This window comes from Melanotaenia boesemani, chromosome 2, assembly GCF_017639745.1.
Source record: "Melanotaenia boesemani isolate fMelBoe1 chromosome 2, fMelBoe1.pri, whole genome shotgun sequence".
Taxonomy (NCBI): Eukaryota; Metazoa; Chordata; class Actinopteri; order Atheriniformes; family Melanotaeniidae; genus Melanotaenia; species Melanotaenia boesemani.
In genome coordinates this window covers 30623795-30642918 of record NC_055683.1, presented here as the reverse complement: position 1 = coordinate 30642918, position 19124 = coordinate 30623795, and the positions used below count along the sequence as shown (strand labels likewise).

General features: G+C 39.5%; 1 protein-coding gene across 1 annotated transcript; it reads right to left on the bottom strand.

Moving 5' to 3' along the window:
• Positions 1-299: 299 nt before the first annotated feature.
• cntnap1 (contactin associated protein 1) lies at positions 300-17765 on the bottom strand. Its single transcript, XM_041976200.1, has 24 exons — positions 17580-17765; positions 13319-13420; positions 11766-11959; positions 11323-11476; positions 10917-11120; positions 10465-10649; positions 10216-10365; positions 9613-9874; positions 9317-9466; positions 9053-9227; positions 8772-8878; positions 8546-8668; positions 8051-8254; positions 7805-7961; positions 7601-7728; positions 7344-7517; positions 7019-7237; positions 6698-6937; positions 6348-6587; positions 6042-6169; positions 5722-5815; positions 5362-5592; positions 5229-5273; positions 300-3637 (listed from the first exon to the last, which is right to left on the bottom strand). The coding sequence occupies exons 1-24, from the start codon at positions 17638-17640 to the stop codon at positions 3438-3440; spliced, it is 3927 nt and encodes a 1308-aa protein (XP_041832134.1). The 5' UTR covers positions 17641-17765; the 3' UTR covers positions 300-3437.
• Between the last annotated feature and the right edge of the window lie 1359 nt (positions 17766-19124).

Genomic DNA, 19124 nt, shown 5'->3' with positions numbered 1-19124 from the left:
GGTGAGACTACAGTTCTTTGTAGTGCTCATGTGCTGCTGACCACCATCTCAGACACACAGTCTTTCAGTCTTATAAATTGTGGCCTGTTTGTTTGTTAGTCATAAATCCAGGTGTTTATGGAGGTAAGTTTCTCAAATAGCATTGCAGGCTGAAATTGTATTAAAGGCACTTGAGAAATCAACAAAAATTTGATTCTCACACTCCTGCCTGATTTTTCCCGATGAGAGTGGCCTCACTGGAGCAGGTACATGATAGCCATTAAATGACGGTGATTAAAATGCCACATTAGCAACTTCCTTCAAGCTTCTTTTATTGAGATGACAGATTGGCTTTGCCTTGATTTACACAGTAAGGGTCATTTACAGTGAAATTATTACAAGAACAGAAAAAAATCCCAAGAATTTATGTGATCAAAAACACATCTTTTTTTCATTTGTAGTATTTGTTCCAAAAAGGGCTTTGTATGGTGGTGCAGAGAAGTCTGAGCTGGTCTAACTCACCTACTGCTCATTCTGGTGCTTTCTCATCCGGCTTCACACATACTGTATCCCCACTGACAGGGTGTCTGCAGATTTACTATGCTGCTTTTTGTAGGTTTTAAAGTGTCTATACATAAACATAAAAAAGAACTATAGCACTTAAAAATGCTCTTTCTGTCTTGTTGATGTAAGATTTAACCCCAGGAAGCATTTATCAGTGCTCAGTTAGTCTCATGTTTGAAAGATTTACCAGATACCCTGTCTGAGCCAACATCCTGCTGACTAACTCCCTCTACTGGCCATTTTATCGTAGTCCATCTATAAATCCTTAATGAATAACACCAAACCTGTTTTGTGCTAGTGTTAATAAAGTGTGTTGAATAGTTGGCATCAGTGCACATTTGACTTTATTTAACATTAGGTTGTTTTTTTGGTGGTTAAACTATGAGAGCACAGGCATCAAAACATCCAGTCACACCAACATACACTCCAGGGACCACACACAAATCGTCTTGTTAGTTGCAATAATGTCACACTGCTAAGCTGAACATTTTATAATCCATTAACCAACAAATACAGTGATGTGTATACATTTATATAATAAATATAGAAGTCGACTTTTTCCTAGTAGGCAACAAAGCGTATCTGACCCAAGTTTGTTATGTCTAATACAAACTTTTAGTGGCGATTGTCCATATAACAAAAACACAAATCACTGTTTTCTCATCAATCACATACCACCAGTTTCACTCTGTTTGCTCTTCTTTCACGGTCATTCATCTTATTATAGTACATTCTTAAAAATATAGCCTGTAAATCCCTGTTTTGGACAAATCTGTACAGGTTCATACATTATTGGCCTTTATGGTAATTGCAGTTTTTACATCTACTGTACATCCTTTCACTGTACAATTTTGCACAGTCCTGCCCATCTGTAATGGAAGAGAACCAACAGTGTTGAATTCTGGAGGTGTATGAGTGCCACAGAGAGCAAGTACTGTGCTTTCTTTATCCTGAGCAATCTAAAAAGCTGTTATGAGAGATACTTCCAATGCTAAGCAGTCTACAATCAAAACTTCACAATAGGTCTTCACTGTAGTGTCTGCTCATACATTACAGAGTTAAAGACTTTACATTCAAAGCACTCCATTTGGCCTGCTTCATATAAACCCTACAAATCAAAAACAAAAGTCGCTCAACACATTATTCATAATATTCACGTATACACTCATTACATCCTACTTGCTATCATACATTTGCAAATTAATCCAAGACATTAACATCACTGGCTGCTGAAAGAAGCTCATATTATTGCATGTTATTGCAAAGTGCGCTCATGCTCTACAAATGCATAGCTAATATGTTGCAAATGTATTATTTTTTTACTTTTTTTTCACAAACACAACAGTGCTTTAGTGTCAGGAAGAGCTGCAGTGTGTAATGATAGCCCTAAGCTTTGGCTGCACCACACCACACATCAAATTAAATTTCTTCTTACCAGCGAAGAAAATTTCATTGGGCTGTTGGAAGGATTTTGAACTTGTCACTGAAAGCAGCTAAACAAGCAGCAGCGATGACGTTGTGATCAGCTACAGTCCTACAAAACTATATGCAAAAATATTCTAGCAGTGTCAGAAATTAAATATTAGCATTTACACTCTTGTGGTCCGCTGTACATTTGTTTTAGTGTGTGTAGGTGTGTTATGTATGCTTCCCATATGGCAATAGGAGCAGCTGTTCCCTGAAATGTGTTTATTACTAAAGATGAAAGGATTTTGGAAGGACGGATTTTTCTTCTTATTTTCTTTTTTTGTTGTTGTTCTGTCAGAAGAGATGTCTGCTGATTGAAAAACTCTGTAGCACCAAGCCGATGGCAACTTGACCAAAATATAAGCAACCAGATTTAAGACAGAAGGAGTGAGAACTCAGATGTTTAGGTCACTCTGTCCCTGGCATTTTTGTAATTTTGACTTTTGTTTTTATTCTGCATTACACCAACTCTATGCTAGCTTTCATACTCAGAAGTATTGTATCATAAAATCATCACATTCTCGCTTCCAAAGCCCCGTGGTTGAGAACGTATTGTGAATCTGAGCATACTATTCGGCAAAGCTGCTATCTACTGACACTATGACGTTTCTGAGCCATTTATATGTGCCATTCTGTATAGGTGATGCATTGTTATAGGCTGCAATACAACAAATATAAGCATATATACCTTTTACAATCTTAACATGTATCATCTCAAAGCGTAAAGCTCCATGCTAATCAGTATGTTCTCTCTCCAGTTGTAGTTTTTGTTTATGAACACTAGTTTTGTTTCTCACATTTAGATTTTCATTGCACTGATTTAGTCCACCAGCACTTTGATGTGTTCACTATTTAAATACAAGACAGATTACAAGCTATGGTTTCAAAAATGGCTCAATGAGAGATTGTCGTCAAAAGGTATATTTTAAATGGCGATAAATCTATACAGAAAGCTGTAATTGGTCTCAAAAATGGCTCAGAAAAGAAATGAATCAATATAATCCTGATTACTTGAAACCGATGTCCCAATTAAACTTCCATTAAAACCCTTTTGTTTCCCACAGTGTCTAATCTAAACTTTCACTGAATAAGCTATATGCTTTCAGATCAAGCTTGCTCAGATGAGGCACTTCAGTATTTCACCCTGCAATACAGTGTGAGAATTGTTGGCTACTCTTGAAACACGGGGCTTGATTTTAACTTTAAACCCAGCAAAACTACAACCAAAATACATACTTTGTTAAGTAGAGCACCAGGCATCATATCCCACTCAACCGGGTAAAGGAACACAAATGAAAACATTTAAAAAAAAAAAAAGAATTAGAAAACTTACTACAGGTATTTGTGGTTTTTGTAAGTGCATTTCCCTTTTTTCCAACCCTCCGCCCAAGTCAAATCCCCACCCAAGTCCCATAGGTCCCATGATGTTAGCCACTCCTGAACTCCTCTTCAATTTCAGGGAGATGCTTTTTTTCTCTTCTCAGGGTCTCGGTCAACGGCCTGGAGCTGCTGGGAGACTCCAAATTTTTGGGTTCATTTGTGTGATAACTGCCCTTCTGCTGGTAAGCATAGACGTAGATGCTGTACAGGCCTCCAAAGAGCAGCAGCATAGCCAGGATGACGATAACTGGAGAAAAGCAGCAAGGTCACGACAAGTGTGATGGTGAGGAAAGATACTCTTTAAAATATTGATGAAGAACAGAAATAACTGTATTACTGTGAATTTGGGTCTCAGATTGAAAATAATGACAACATACCAAATATACAAATACTACAAATTATTTTCTAAATGCAAAAAAATGATTCATTATAAGTCAAGTCTATAGTTATTGGTAATAAATATTTCATACCATCTACATATATTTAGAAAAGACATGAAGGATATTGGTGCCTTGTGACCTGAGAGATCTGCTGTGCCTGTAAACTGAAACCATCATCTGTTATATGCTGCAGAGCAAGGTCCTTTATACCCAGAGGGAACAGAAGACCTTCCTCTGCAGCATAAGGTTTTTAGATGCAGCCATGTGCTTGAACGATGTAGCCAAGCAGCTTTGTTTGAAATATACAGCCTGAGCAGTTCTTGACTTCTATGAAGATGAACTTGCAGTAATCTGAACTAAACAAGGCATATGTGTGTGTGTGCACATTGTATTTTATCAGCAATATTTACAACAAGAGGAAATTTCTTAATAATAACTATCTTATCTTTAGCAATATATCAGACAAGGATGTTTGATATCCAGCGAACGCCATTGCTGGGATCCTTGAATAGGGCGCTAATCTTTAATGACACACTGATGTTCTGCATTAGCATAATATCTCAAAAGCTAAATGATCTATTAAGCTGAAGCATCTATCAGTGATGAAGAGTAAGCTGCACCCATGCAGACTAAATATAGCTGATCCGGTAAAGGTCTCAGATGAGGATGGAGCAGGGAGTCTCTGCGCCGCAGTTTAATCCAGAGACTCCAGGCTCTCCTCCTCATCAGCAGGACCTGCTCTAATTTTTTCCTTCATCCATAAGACTCTGCTGCAGACCATTCATTTGCTCTCACCACTCAGCTTGTCCTCTAGTAATAAGGTGCCAGGTTATGTGGATTACACTGGTCTGAATATATCTTAAATACTGATGTTTTCCAAAAGTCCTCAGTCAGTTTGTGTTCTTTTGTTTAAGGTATTCATCTCTGTATAAGTAAAAAAAATCTAATTCTACAATCCCTTGTCTGTAGTAATAACTTGCTTGTATCAAATCAGTATCATTAAAGATAAAACATCAGATAGACTTACAGGGAGCTACTCTAAATCTAATTACATAAAATATGTTTCTAATAAATTTTTTCTGTGTATTGACTTTCTTATGGTAACATTTGTTTTTAACAAATTTTGTAATAGCAGGTTACACCTTAATACAATTTAGTGCTGTATATGTTCTTTCGTTTAGTCCCCATGTAACAAATTTCAGTCTGTAGTCAGACATTTTGTAAACACTCAAAAGCTTGCTTGAACTCTGACAACCCTTCTTTTATCAGGATTAAGGGATATTAGGAAAAAGGCCAAGAGAATTTTAAACTACTGTAAACTGGGACAGAAGGAAAATAGAGAGTAAACAGAAATGAGATGCTTCAAAAAGTCTGATCATTGGTCTTATCTTTAAAAGTTGATGTATTAAGGACACTGTCTAGTCAGAGTATTACAGAAATACACAAACAAAATCCTACCTGTTATCCAAAACAGACCTAGGTCGTCGTGGATATAAAAATATTCTGTAAGAGAAAGATACATAGTTAAGTGGATAATCAAATATTTTTCCCTCCACCTCATTATACATACCTGAATAAATACAAAACTCACCAATACTGGTAAACCAGGGGTCTACCTCCCAAGGTACATAACCCAGGACAGGAGGGAAGGCCCCACAGATGGACTCAGAGACATAGCCTTGTGTTGTTACTGGAGGGTCTGTTTCATTTGGACGGAAAAAGGCCTTTAGAGGGGCGTAGACATTGTATCTCACCCCCGATATGCAGCCAATAAAGCCTGGAGCATTATGCCTCTGGATCTCATAGTCAATATCACCAACCTCTAAAAAGGAATACACAAACATTAAAACATCAACAGAGTTCACAGCTATAAATAAATAATTTTGAAATAACTGGCTGCAAGACTAATGCTTTGCCAGTTCTTATCTATAAGTCATTAATTATTTTTTACCCATTACTCTGCCCAGGAACATGGACTTCGGAGAATCAAACCTGGCATCTTCCACCAATGTTATCTTCTCCACTATAGGTTCCATGTAATCCACCTTAGGGTAGAGACATTTGTTATAAACCTCACATTTACAGGTGGGGATTTCCATCATGTCCCATAGTTGCCTGTTTTTAAGCCAAAGATGTGGGAGCAGCATCAATCTTCCCAAATTGAGCCCAAATCTAATCCTAAAATAATAATGTAAGCTTAAGATCCTTGAAGCAAAAGTAGCATAAACTAGAGGTCACACTTTACATAGTGGTAGCAGTGAGGACATGTACCTGTGTTTTGATGGTTCTGTTGTGTCTAGTTATATTGACATAGTGAGGAAATCCATCTGCCAGGTTTCGGTGAGTCAGCTGGTACTTGTGTGTTATGAGCCCCAGCTTATACCTCAGATCTACACTACCTGGGGGAAGACAGGTGACAAAACACATCAGTGGCATATTCTGTTTTACAGAAAAACTTCAGTGAGCATCGAGAGACTCGTTTGTGGATAAAATTTGTGCTCTCTTACAAATGTAACTGAACAGCAAATACTACAGCTTAACTATTCTCAGCTATTTTTTCCCCTTAGCCTCACCTACCATCAGTCTTGAGGATCACAGCGATGTAGTCTTGAACGAAGGAGCTGATGTAGAGTAACACAGCTGGAGCGTGAACAGTGCTGAAACTGAACTCTATGTCGTCTGCTGTGTCATTGTAGCCAAGACTGAAGTTGTCATAGTGCGGGTCGATCCAGTTTGCCCAGGCTGCCTCATCTGATATGGGTTTCTTTCGTATGTTGTACCGCAGCCATGATCCAATCTCAAAGTACGCTCCAATGTCTTAAAAAAGATAATTGTGAAGTCAGGAGTTTGTTCTCAGATAGCATAGCAGATGTTTGCTAAATTCTCATTATCTTGAATGGAGAACTTTGTATTGAACATAAACTCACCTTTATGGCAGTAGAAGCCATCGAAGGCTGTGTTGTTACAGTCACAAGTGTAGGAGGCATATCCCTCAATACACTGCCCGCTGTTTCGACATGGTATGGTGGCATTGAGACATTGTCCAGTGCAGTTTCTTCTTACACCCTGTTCCTCATTTACTTTCCCCTCCAAATCAAGAGGAACACCATTCACACGTAGCCCTCGAAGGCACCCTAAGAAAGGTCTTAGGGTGCGGTTGGCTGCACCTGTAACAATGAATATTTGTCAGTGAATCATTTTGATTTTGAACATATCAAAATTTTAAATGCTTTCTTTAGACAACCTACCTACAAGGAGAGGATGTGTAAACTGCATGGTGACAAAGGTCTGACCTGGGAGGCGTTTGACAGTCCAAGGCTGATAATCAACCTTGATCCGAGCCACTTTCACATTAAGCTCAGCCTGTACAAAATGCCACTCGTTGTCATTGAGAGGCACAGGAGAGTTTAGGGTCACATTAAGGATGCCATCTCCAACCATGAACACTAATGCAAGATTGTGGGTAGCTAGAATAGAAGACATAGAAATAAACAGTAATTTACTTAAAACCTTTAGAGAAATATTTAAGTTAGTTGAGAAGAAATGTTGCCACTACCAGACAAATCTACTTACTGTTGAGCTCTACTCTTATAAAGTTTTTAAGGTGTTCATCAGAGTTCTCCAAGAAAACACAATTGCCACGATAAGTTTTGAAGTGGAAAGAGATGTCAATGGTCGTTCCTGGCCTTAAAGTGGGGAAGGTTATGTAGGTAGGCTTAGTAAAGGCAATTGTGTTCCAGATGTTTCCTGAGGAAAATAAAATGTGTCAATCAAACAGCAACTACCACTACATAAAAGGTGTTAGCACAATCCGGATTATTTTAGCTCACTGTCGCCATGGCAGCGAAGAGGCCCAACAGTGAAGTGTGCTTGTGAGCCAGTCCTGTTGGTGTCCCCCACCACCACCCTCCTCACTGGTAAATGGTCTCTGAAGTCCAAATATCCCTTATCTGAATACCTAAAACATCACATGGGGTTGTTACAACATAAATATTATAGACTAGAGTGAAACATGAGTTATGTCCGTCTCTTACCATTGTCTATAATCTGCATCACAGTTGCACTGAAACTTGGGGTCAACGCAAGTTTGATTGATAGCACATCCACATTTTTGGACTTCTCTGAATGTCCCACCCCAGTAATAGTGACTCTCATTGTTGCGACCAATCCAGTAGCCAAAAGGTCTTCCACCTAATTTGAAAATAAAATTGCATTTGTGTGTTATTCAAGACTTGTATCAGAAAGACTACCATAAGCAAATCCATACTGATTCCACTCACTGGGGGTGTTGAGGAGACGAGACTTATAGCAAGAGTAATCAATCCATTGCTCACAATACATTGAGGTGTTTGCAAGTGCAGTCACTTCATCCCAGGAGGCATTCCAGTAGTTGACGTCTCCTATATAGGGCTGGTATATTGAGCTCCCAAACACCTTAGTACCCTCAACTCGATCATGCATAATTACTGTCCAAGCTTTATAAGCTGCATAGGGGGCATGACAGATGGAGAGTTTAGTCAAAAATTATTAAAAGAGGAAATAGTTAAACATGAAAAAGGAAACATAGATATATAGCAATTTAATGTTGGAGGAAAAAAACAGAGACAAACAGAAATAACTGCATCTCTCCTGTTACATAAACCCTGTAAATTTCCCTTGAAATTTCAGTCAGGCTTTATTATAGCTGAAAAATATTTCTTCCCAACAGATGATCTAGAAAATATTCCACACAATACTGATCAAGTTGTATTACAGTAATAACAGTGATTACGTACACTTCATTTTGCAGTACACTTCAAACGGTTTGAGTGGCCCACTGAGATCAGGATCGATGGTGTAGTTTCCAGACCAATACTTTCCGCTCAGTCTGTAGGCCTCGCATGATTCTTTATAAACCGCTGGTGGAGGAGAGAGAGACGATCCATTTATTATAATTAAGAAAAAAGATTGCACAAGCCAGGTGCAAAGAAATAGTCTATAAGATAATCAGTCAGCACTTACACATGTGACACACTTCTCCTTTATAGCCTGTATTCTCACACAGGCAGATGAAGTCATCCCAAGACTGAATGCATCTTCCTTCATGTTCACATGGATTTGGAGTACATCTGTAAAATAAAAGTACATGCTGTATGTATATCATTTGTGTCAGATTCTTTCTTTTTAGTCTGTCCACAAGGCTTTAGATCTTAAAGTTACAGTTTATTGTTTGATGTCATTATTACAGTGCTGTAATAATGACTGATGATAAAGATGAAACAGTATAAATATGCTTTTCATACCTGTCAGTGATCCCACAGGTACCCAATAACAGCTCAGCATATCTCCCCCACTGTCGCTGTAGAATGATGTCAATATCAAGCTGTTCATTGTCTATAAATATGTGTTGCATGCAGCCATGAAAGCGATTCAGCTTGGTTTCACATTTCCTTATTGTGTTGTTGGTTTTTGGGCAACCTGAGTGTAGTAAAGCACATTTTTAGGATTTTAAGACCACACATTTGGACTGTAAGTGATGTCTGCAGCTATTCAGGTCATCACCTCACCTCCAAAGAAGTAGCGGTCCCCAGTTCGGATGGTGAAGGGGTTGGTGATCTTGAGCGGTGAGGCCTCTTCCTCATCAATAGTGAGAGTTAGCAAGTTGTCCCTGGCTGCTAAATCCACTGAATGCCAGTAACCATCATTTAGCCTGTATCCTAAAAATCAAGATAAAGCCTTTAATAATGCAGTGACATTACAGCACATGTGTTGTCTGAATCTAGGCTTTGAAAATGGTCAAACATGAGGCTGAAGGTTCTGTAAATTCAAACTATTAGTCTCAAATTTACTGACAAAACCTCACCTGCAGCAAACTGGAGTTTCTTCTTGCCTGGCTGGAATATAGTCACATTGATCTGACCTTCACTTAGACCCAGCTCCAGGGCACCCAGGTCATCAGCAAAGCGTGTAAACATCAGCAGGCCCGTGTAGTCCCAAGAGCGGAACTTGAATTTAACAAACATGCGAGGCCTCCTGAAGAAGCCCGGCACTTGCAGGTAGTTGTTGGGTCCAGCAAAAGTCATTGGCTTGAGGAGAATGTCACGGCAGGCAAAGTGCATCTTTTTCTACATAGAAAAAGAAATTAGACCTCAATAGCGATGATGAAACAATTTGCAGTGCGTGTGATTGCTCTAGGTCACATATGTCAAACTGGTCCAGCAAAGGGCCGTGTGGCTGCAGGTTTTTGTTCCAACCAAGCAGCAGCACACCAGATTTGACTGATTCAATCAACTGATCTCAGTCTTCAGACAGCTGATTGGTCAAACTGTGTGCTCTTGGCTGGCTGGAACAAAAACCTGCAGCCACACGGCCCTTTGCTGGGCCAGTTTGACATGCCTGCTCTAGGTGATGACATTAGACAGTATACTACTGTTAAATGAGGCATGTGATTATAACAAAGCCTTACCTTTCGCGGAATGCGGATGTCAGGTTCTTCTCTCTTAGCTTTATCGATGATATTGATGCCGTTAATGAAGACATTTTCCAAGCAGCCTCGGAAATTTGGTGTGGTAGGGAGGTGAGGCATGTTCTTCTCTATTACTCCTCCTACATACATCTAAGTGGCAGGTGTTAAGGCAGTCAGTTAGGCTCATTAGCTCAGAGCGCTGTCCCACATTCACAAAATTTTGTGTAATAATCTCAGACATTAAATTACCTGTGTATCTAGATCCAGCTGAGTAAATTCTCCATTACAAATCGCTGTCACTGTCTGACTGTCCACTGTGAAGTTGACCTGTCGACCGTAGCGCTTGATAGTGACATAGTGCCAGTGCAGATTATCAAGGAGGCTTCCTGCAGTCAGCGTGGTTCGACCATTAACTTTGTGTACAACGCTGCTTCCTGGAAAAACAAGTGCAGAAGGGTTTAAAAAACAAAAATAAGTGCTTTTACTGAGGCTTTACTGTGAGAAAATCTTTCATTTTTCACATAAGGTTGATCTAATTGATCCTGTTAGCTATATTCCAACCAATTTCAAGGTCTCCATGCAAACGACTCAACCTTTATTAAGGCTTGAGAAAAGCCGGCTACTCTGTAAGAGAGATATTTTTCATCACATTTTCTTTGAACTACAGCAAGATTTCCTTTTAATTTACACTCAGGCTTTACCAAGGCTGATGTGAAGGTAGAGACGGCCTTTTTTCAGCTCCAAGGTGAAGAGATCCCCTTGAATCCCCTCACTGTGCAACAACAGACCATCCTGTTCCAGAGTCTTAAAGTTTATGGCAATGTGGTCATGAAGTGTACGGGAACTTTTTTCAGGGTACATGTAGACCACTGAGTCATCTCCATTATATTGTAGCACATAAGAATCTGCAAGAGAGGGCAAAGTTTCAAACTGATAATTAGATCTGTGAATGATTCACAATTAGCTGGAGCTCAATTATTATCTTTATGAATTAGGTGGTAGTAAGAAGAGGATTTTATAAGCTAGAGAAATATTGCTGCTGAAATTTTATAAGTTTTATGAATGCAAAACCAGATCAGTAGCGTAGCATCCATCACTCGTTTTTACCGTAAGAGCATCCAAAGAGCTCCAGTCTCACACCAATCTTCCCTCCGTTTTCTGTGTTCCACGCCAGAGGCAACAGACGAATGTGTTTAGCAGTAAAGGCGTAATGGAAGACATTCCTCTTCACCTGATAATAATTCCAGTTACCAGGCATTGTCTATAAAATAATATACAGGGAAAACACAGAGAGTTATTGAGCGACTGAAATGGTATTAATGCCTTAATAAGAGACGGGAGCTGAACTGGTGATGAGATTAGTTTGGGTCACCGTTGGGAAAGATAATAAGCTGTGCTGTCTTTGTTTCAGTGCCAGCAATGATGAATATAATGGAACATTCTAATAATCTAAAATCGGCTATGAAGATTATGTTTGACTTGTTAATCCTTGAATTATCCCTGTTATGGCTCTCATGCCTCCCCAACCATTATGGCCCAGTAACACTTACAGAGTTGCCTCCTTTCATGATGTACGGCGTCCAGGAATCTGGCCGGTCTCCATAGAGAAGGGTGTACTTGGTGACCCAGTCAAATGAGTTGAAGGTCCCCTGGGTGGCGATTGCCATTAATCGATACTTCCTGCCCAGGTCTACCTGCAGCCATGGTTGTCTGTCCCTGGGGGAAGGGGACCAACCACTGCTGCCTGAGGGACACAGAAGAGAACGACATAGTTTGTAGAGGATACCACGACTAAAACAGTGGTGATGTTAAACGTCTGACCAGAATCTATTATAAAATGTTTCTTCAATTTGTCAACCTTTATTGATGAGGTACTTCATTGTTATAATTCATTGACTATGAATAATGAATTTATAATTCACATATTTTGCCAAATGGATGCCAAAATTACTTTCTAAATCTAATGGTAACTTTTCAATCAACAGCTAATTTATGTAATCTGGAGTTTTGATTTTCTCGTGAAAGAAGCATAAACATAATGTATGTGATCAAAGCAGACACAACATGTAAGCATTATCATTTTTACGTCTTCTTTTAAACTAATAAAACTAACTTGTTAGCAAACCGAAGCTTATTTATGCATTCACAGGTTACAAAGCAACAGCAATGCTTCACCCCACCAAAGAAATAATTAAATAGTTACCTCACTCTGAATGTGACACAAGACTTATTGTAACCATTTTAGGAATAGCTCTCACTTGTGGTGGTCTTATTGAATCTAAAAAACACATGGCTTCCATTTAAATGAAAATGAATCTAAAGTAATCTTTTGGAAAGCTGCAGAAAAGACATGTGACTCAGAGAAATTTATATTAGCTGCTTAGCAGAAACTAGACTGGGGGCAGGCAGTATAGGCAAAGGTACTAGTGGTTGTAATTTAGTATAATTAGTTGACCTAATTGGAACTAAATGTGGAGGAGTTAAAAAAAATAAAATAAAAATAATGAGGATGTTTGAAATTTATGAGAATTTGTTTGAATTTTTTTTTCCATCTAAAATATTGCATCAAATCTGAAAAATCACCACTCAGTCACATAAGTTTATTGTTTGTTTATTTTCACAAGAAACATCTGGCACGTCATGCCATTCCAACTTTTACATATTTGGAAAGGTTTGACCCAGTTTTTTTTTAACATTTGCCTGTTCTGATTCACATCTATGCATAAAAATAGCAGTGGTTTGGATATTGTGCATGCTGGTAAGGTTGGGGGCAGCTGTAGCTCAGGAGGAAGAGCAGTCATCCTCCAACCGGAAGGTTGGTGGATCGATTTCCCTGACCACGTGTCGAAGTGTCCTTGGGCAAGACACCAGATGTGCCTATCGGGTGTGAGTGTGAATGGATGAATGAGATTTGTAGTGTAAAGTGTGAGTGGTCAAGCTCACTGGAAAAGTAAGTACAAGTCCATTTACCATTCACAAGGCAAAATAGAATAAATAGAGCCACAGCTGATGATATTAGTTACATTTGTGTTTTCTAGCCGTGACCAGTTTAAACACTTGCTGTGTTTAGGATGTCAGTGGTGTACAGCTATTTAGAACTTACCATATAACTTGGCAAAATTGGCAGAGTAGAGAAAATTATATCTGGAAGAGGCCAGGAAGGAGGAGGCATAGAGCCCAGAGACGAGTGGATCAACACATTCTCCTGCAGTGACAAAATGGATGGTACAGAGGTCAGCTGTTATAGAAAAATAACAACATTTCAGAATACAACATACAATTTTACAGTTCTGAGGAAGACTGTCATACAGACTGATAGTAGAACACCTGTCTTTATTTAATTAAAGATTACTCAATTTTCTCTGAAGAAAAACACACATTTCAATTCAAAGCTGTGGACAAACACATTTAGTTATTTACCTCTGCCTCCAAGTATTCTGATAACAAAATTAATGATTCATGATATACCAGTAATGCACATTCTCTGGATAGTCTCATAAGTAGGTGGACCATAGCTCATAAATCTAAACAACCATCCTAACATCTGCTCATGGACTGTGTCATCCTCACATCTTCATTTATCTGCAGCCTGGGTGGGTCCAGTCCGAATAAATAAGGTGAGTAGCTGCTGTTAATACACACTATTTCTGTGATAAACTGAAGTTAATCTAATGCAGTGTTCAGGGCTTTCTTTTTTTCAAAAAAGGACAAAAATGCACCTGCTATTGTTAAAGAGCACCAGAGACAAAATAAAAATGTTGCAGCGTCACATGATGCACCTCTTTGTGCTTGCCTGCATGATGTGCTATTTTTAGATATACTTTTATTTTATAAAGCATCTCTGTCAGCTTTAGAGTCAAGTGTTGAGACTGTGGCTTTGAGATGTTGAGTTGCTATTCTACATGTGGTTATAGGACTGATAGGGCCACCACCCATCTGCTCAGACTTGCTCTCCAGCCCAAGGCCTATTAAAGTGACCATAAGTCTGCCTAATCTCTCTTCTGCTACAGCTGAGGATAAATACCTGATGCCCTCACCTCCAGCTACAAGCAAAGCACTGTTTCATTTAAAGTACCAAAATATTCTTTTTCATATCCTCTTACGATTTAATATAGATAAACTAAAGATAGAGATGGATGGGGTCTTACTGGAAAGAGCAATCAGGTCCACACAAAAAAGTCAAATATCTTAATCTGCATATATACATATATATACTCTAGAATTTACATAAATAAAACCACCTCCTATCCAACCTTTGTCTTTTTTCAGTTTAATCTTCTTTTATCATTTGGTGGGGTTTTATGTTTGTTTTTTGGTTGTTCTGTGTTTTACTGTTTTGTTTTCTTTTTTGACTTTGTAATTCTTGTTCTTACAATGTGCATTCACAGCAGTCATGGGGAAAAGAGCAGGAACATTAGTGGCTAGAAACAGGGAATCTTAGCAGAATTAGTATGCAAGCTGCAAATGGAGCAAGATGAAGGAGGGTGCAGCACAGCCTCACATTTTAAATAACTTTGTAGAGGAACAGAAGACTGCAGAGCAGCTTCTTGCAAGGAAGAAACATAAATGAGAAAGCATAATCTTTTCATCCACTGTCTTACTAGATTAAATGTCATATGAACCATATGAGTCATGCAAGGAATTGGGAAAAGATTATGGTATTCGTACATGAGTTCTGTCACCTTCCATGAAAGGACACCCTGCCTCTGTGCTGAGCAAGAGAAATGCGACCTTGCCTTTCTGCCTCTGTCTCCTGTGTGGTGACTTTGTCTTTAAAACACAGAAATTCCTGCTATGCTGCAAGTGATCAATAAGAGATGCAAACTTCATTGCTGCCTCGTTGTATTTGCAAAGTTTGGTTAAATGTAAATCCAAAAGTCTTCCAAAGCTTTAGGATGCACCTGCACAAGTAAAGTTTGTGTGGTGTTGATGAGTTGAGTATTGATTTGTAGTTGATTCAGTTAGTTTGTAAAGTTGGAAGAGCCTGACTTCAAATTGGAAGAGCTCTATTCCAAACTGCATCAGGTTAACCCAGGCCACTTAGTCTCAGCTCCTCCTTATGGTCAGCCTGTCTCTGCACCACTCATTCAGTTCCTTATATTCTTTCTTCATTCTCACTCTTCTCCCTTTATCTCCATCCTAACTTTAAAAGTAATTTTGTTTTAATGAAACCCTTGTATCCTTATATCCTTGCCTGTAATCATTTTGCTATTTTTCAGCTCTCTCCCTCTCTCTCTCTTTTGCTGCATCTCTCTCTCCAAGTGGGCGTTGTCATTATGCAGCAGTCAAAGTGTACCTGAAGTCTGAGCGGAGCATCCAGTCTCCAGGCTTTCACCCTTCTCCTCGTGATTCTGCACTCTCCCTCCCTTCTCTGCACCACACAGCCTCTTTCTCCATTTATCATTAAGGAGCTGTAGAGATCAGCGTGGCTATACAGGGCCATAGCAACACTCTTGCTGAATCATCAATCTGTTCTAACTGTAGGCTGGTATGTCTGGGCTGACACATCATTGCAGCTGGTATCATTCAGTGCGCTGAAAAGAACCTCTTCGGGTTGTGCATACACTCTAGGGCTGTTTGGGATTCAGATAGCAACCCTGTTTGAGTCAAGACATCTTCTGAATGCCAATATTTTAGAAAAATAGAGCAATAGAACTAAATGTAGAGGTAGCAAACTATAACATGGTCTGTTAAAGCGAACTGATTAAATTATTCATGCCCATGCTGGCATCACAGTGGGTGGTGTCTGAATGCTGCCAGGGACAAAAGTATGCAGAACATCATAATCATATCTAAACTTGAATTCAAATCGCAATCAAAGGAATTATCATGTCTAAAATACTAGTAAACCCCCTTCTATAGATAATGATCCTCCATGGAGCAGACAGTCTCCTGCTGTTTGTGCTGTAAACTGTGACAGAATTCACAAAGCCTCAGATTTATGCATGGATTACACCCTCCTGATTCAAACACACAAGTAGAGCGTGTCTCAGCCCCACCCAAGGATGGTTTGTGGTCACATCTGGGGTATGATGCTTCATTTCAGTCTGGCATAGCTCCACTGTGCATATAACATAACAAATATACTGACAGCCTGCAATAAATCATCAACAGGAACTTTTACAAGGCGAACAATCAGGCCTCTACCTAATGGTTAACATACATTGCTTATCTTCAACTATCTGTCACAATCATTCCTTCTTCAACATGATAGCAACACAGAACAAACTTTTCTTTCACTGTCAAATATCATTGTTAAAATAACACATTGGTTAAACTGAGAAATTAATTCCCTCCATACAGGAAGAAAGATGGGTGAGAACTGGATGTATATTAATTCAAATCTGGCTTTACTTAAGTAACATTGATTATGTGCTTATACAATCCATAATTGCATATTCTATGTTTACCAGCAGTGATCAGCTATCTATTACCCATCATTTGGACTATCCCACTCTCTATATTCCAAACTGTCCAGAAGTCACATGGTAGTGCATCTGTCTTTCCTAAACTAAATAGTCAGTCAAGACCTTCTGAGGTCATCTTGAGACAACTTTGGCTGATTAATTTAAGGTCTGTTATACAGCCCCTTCTTACCCCCACAAATCCCCACCTCTTTCTCACAAAATTCGCCACATAAATGACCTTGCAATGGATAACAATTTCCCAGTCAGGTGAGCGTAGGATGCAGGCTTTAAGAGCAGGTGATGGGAACGCAGGCATCCCTCCCCAAAAGAAAGTACTGCAGTGGGCTGGTCCTGAAAAGGACTGGGCCCTGCTCTCTCAATCATCTCTATGGAAACGCATTTAGTGGATTTTCATCAACAAGAGATACCAACCTCGTCGACAGAATCTAAAGATAATCATGTTAGAAACGATAAAAGCGACATTTTAGAGTTGAGCCTGTGCGCTGCGGAAACTTGCGTGCTGGCTGAGAGAAAGCACTGCAATGCAGACAGTCCAGTGCGAGCGGGATCACCATGCTCACCCTCTGCAGGACATGAGGTCTGCTTGTGCACTTTTTTGTTATGCCGCCATCCAAATGCTTTGGCATTCAGATAGTCCAAACTAAGCCGTGAAAATGAAATAATCCGTGTTTGGACGCTGTCTGGTTTCATTGCACCGTGTGTTGCCCTTCAAACATCCCATCATCTCTGGCAACATTTTGCCTTCGGTTGGTTGGCTATTTGTCTATTAAGCTGCCGAATGTTATCTGTAACTTTTTTTCCCCAGCATATGAGCCAACATAAAACAATTTGCACACAAGACATGTCTATAAGCCTACACTTTGAAACATACATTTTTTAATTATATTCTAGCAAAGATAACAGATGAATAGGTAATTGCTGTTTCACAAGACTTACGTGATGAGCAATGTTGAAAACCCAAAAACAAGAGGCATATGCTCAGTATTTTGCAAGTCATCCTTCACTTAGAGCACGTTTGTCCGCATAGGCTATGTTAATTAGACCGTAGATTCTTCTGCAGCATCCTCTCGCCCAATTTTAGCCCAACTTTAACTCGTACTGCTCCAACTCCTCTCCCCGGGATCTCGGGCAGCCTCTACCGGGACGGGGACGCGCATCGGATGGTGGTGCTGATGTTGCTTTCGCCGAGAGCGCGCACTTCTTTTATAGCTTTTGAATTGTTCAATTTACACTATCATGATGTAATGTTGTGGCTCCTGTGGGTAACATATTTGTAAAAGAGCTCAATAAGCAGCGGGCGGCCAATATGCCGGGTGGGAGTGGGATTCTTTTGGGTCCCTTCTGAGGGAGTCTAGATTTTCGGAGAGGAGACTTAATGGGAGGAAGAAGACAAACTTTTTATATCGGCTGCAGACTGATAGCATTTTCCACAGGACCTAAGATTTATATTAGTTGTCCTTAATCCCTCAGACAGCGTTGTGGCGTTTGTCAACAGTTTTCCATCCGGGCAGTTGACGATAACATAATGCAAAAAATATTTATTCCTCTCCTTGTTGTTCCTCCTTGCAGCTCCTATCCTCCTTTGACACAGATTTCATGGCTGCAAAATGCACATAGATGCATTGCGTCGGTGACAGGATGTAAAGATTTCTTTCTGTCCAGAATTGCAAAACTGAATGTATCCAACAAAAACAAATTCTTGAATTCCTAAATTCTTGAATATTCTTTGATCGTAGCAAAACCACAGAATGACAGTCTGAGCATCAGAATCAGAGCACTGCTGGTTTCCCCTCTGACCAGGTATCAGATTGTGAGAGTTCATTCGCAAATATGCCCAGAGCAGAAAAGGTAAAATGATGAGGGTACCAGCTGTGCTTAAACTCAGATTCATCCCTGCAGACACACACATACAGTCAACTGGGGGCGGGGTGAGGTAAACAGGGATTTGTGAGGGCAATGGATGGCACACTGACCATAAAATAAAAAGGCTTTGGGATTAAGAAGTGGGTTTATGGGGTGGTAGTGTGTCAGTGATGATGTGAGATTGAATGCCTGGGCCAGCATGGGATTTGCTGAGGTTTCAATCAAATCAGATTGTCAGTTTGTAAGCTCCCTGCCAGTGTTTTTTTTTACCCCTGAAATATCATCATGGTATAGAGTTATTGTGTATCTGTAGAAAAAAGATAAGGGAAAAGAGGAAAAAAATAAAGTAGGACAACAAATCAGAAGGAGAAATGTGACTGCTTGTTTGACCCAGGCTCTGTGTAGTTTATTTAACAGACAATAGATTAAGTAACATAATTCACATTACTATTTTTGTATTATTTCAGAGTTGTTCCAATTGGAACATCAGTCAGGATGCAATGTTATATTGTCCACCTTTGGGAAAAAGAGCAACACAGATATGGAGTTTATATAGTTTTTACCAACCCAAAAATCAAAGCAAAAGCAACACGAAACTCTTATGACTTTATTTTTTCT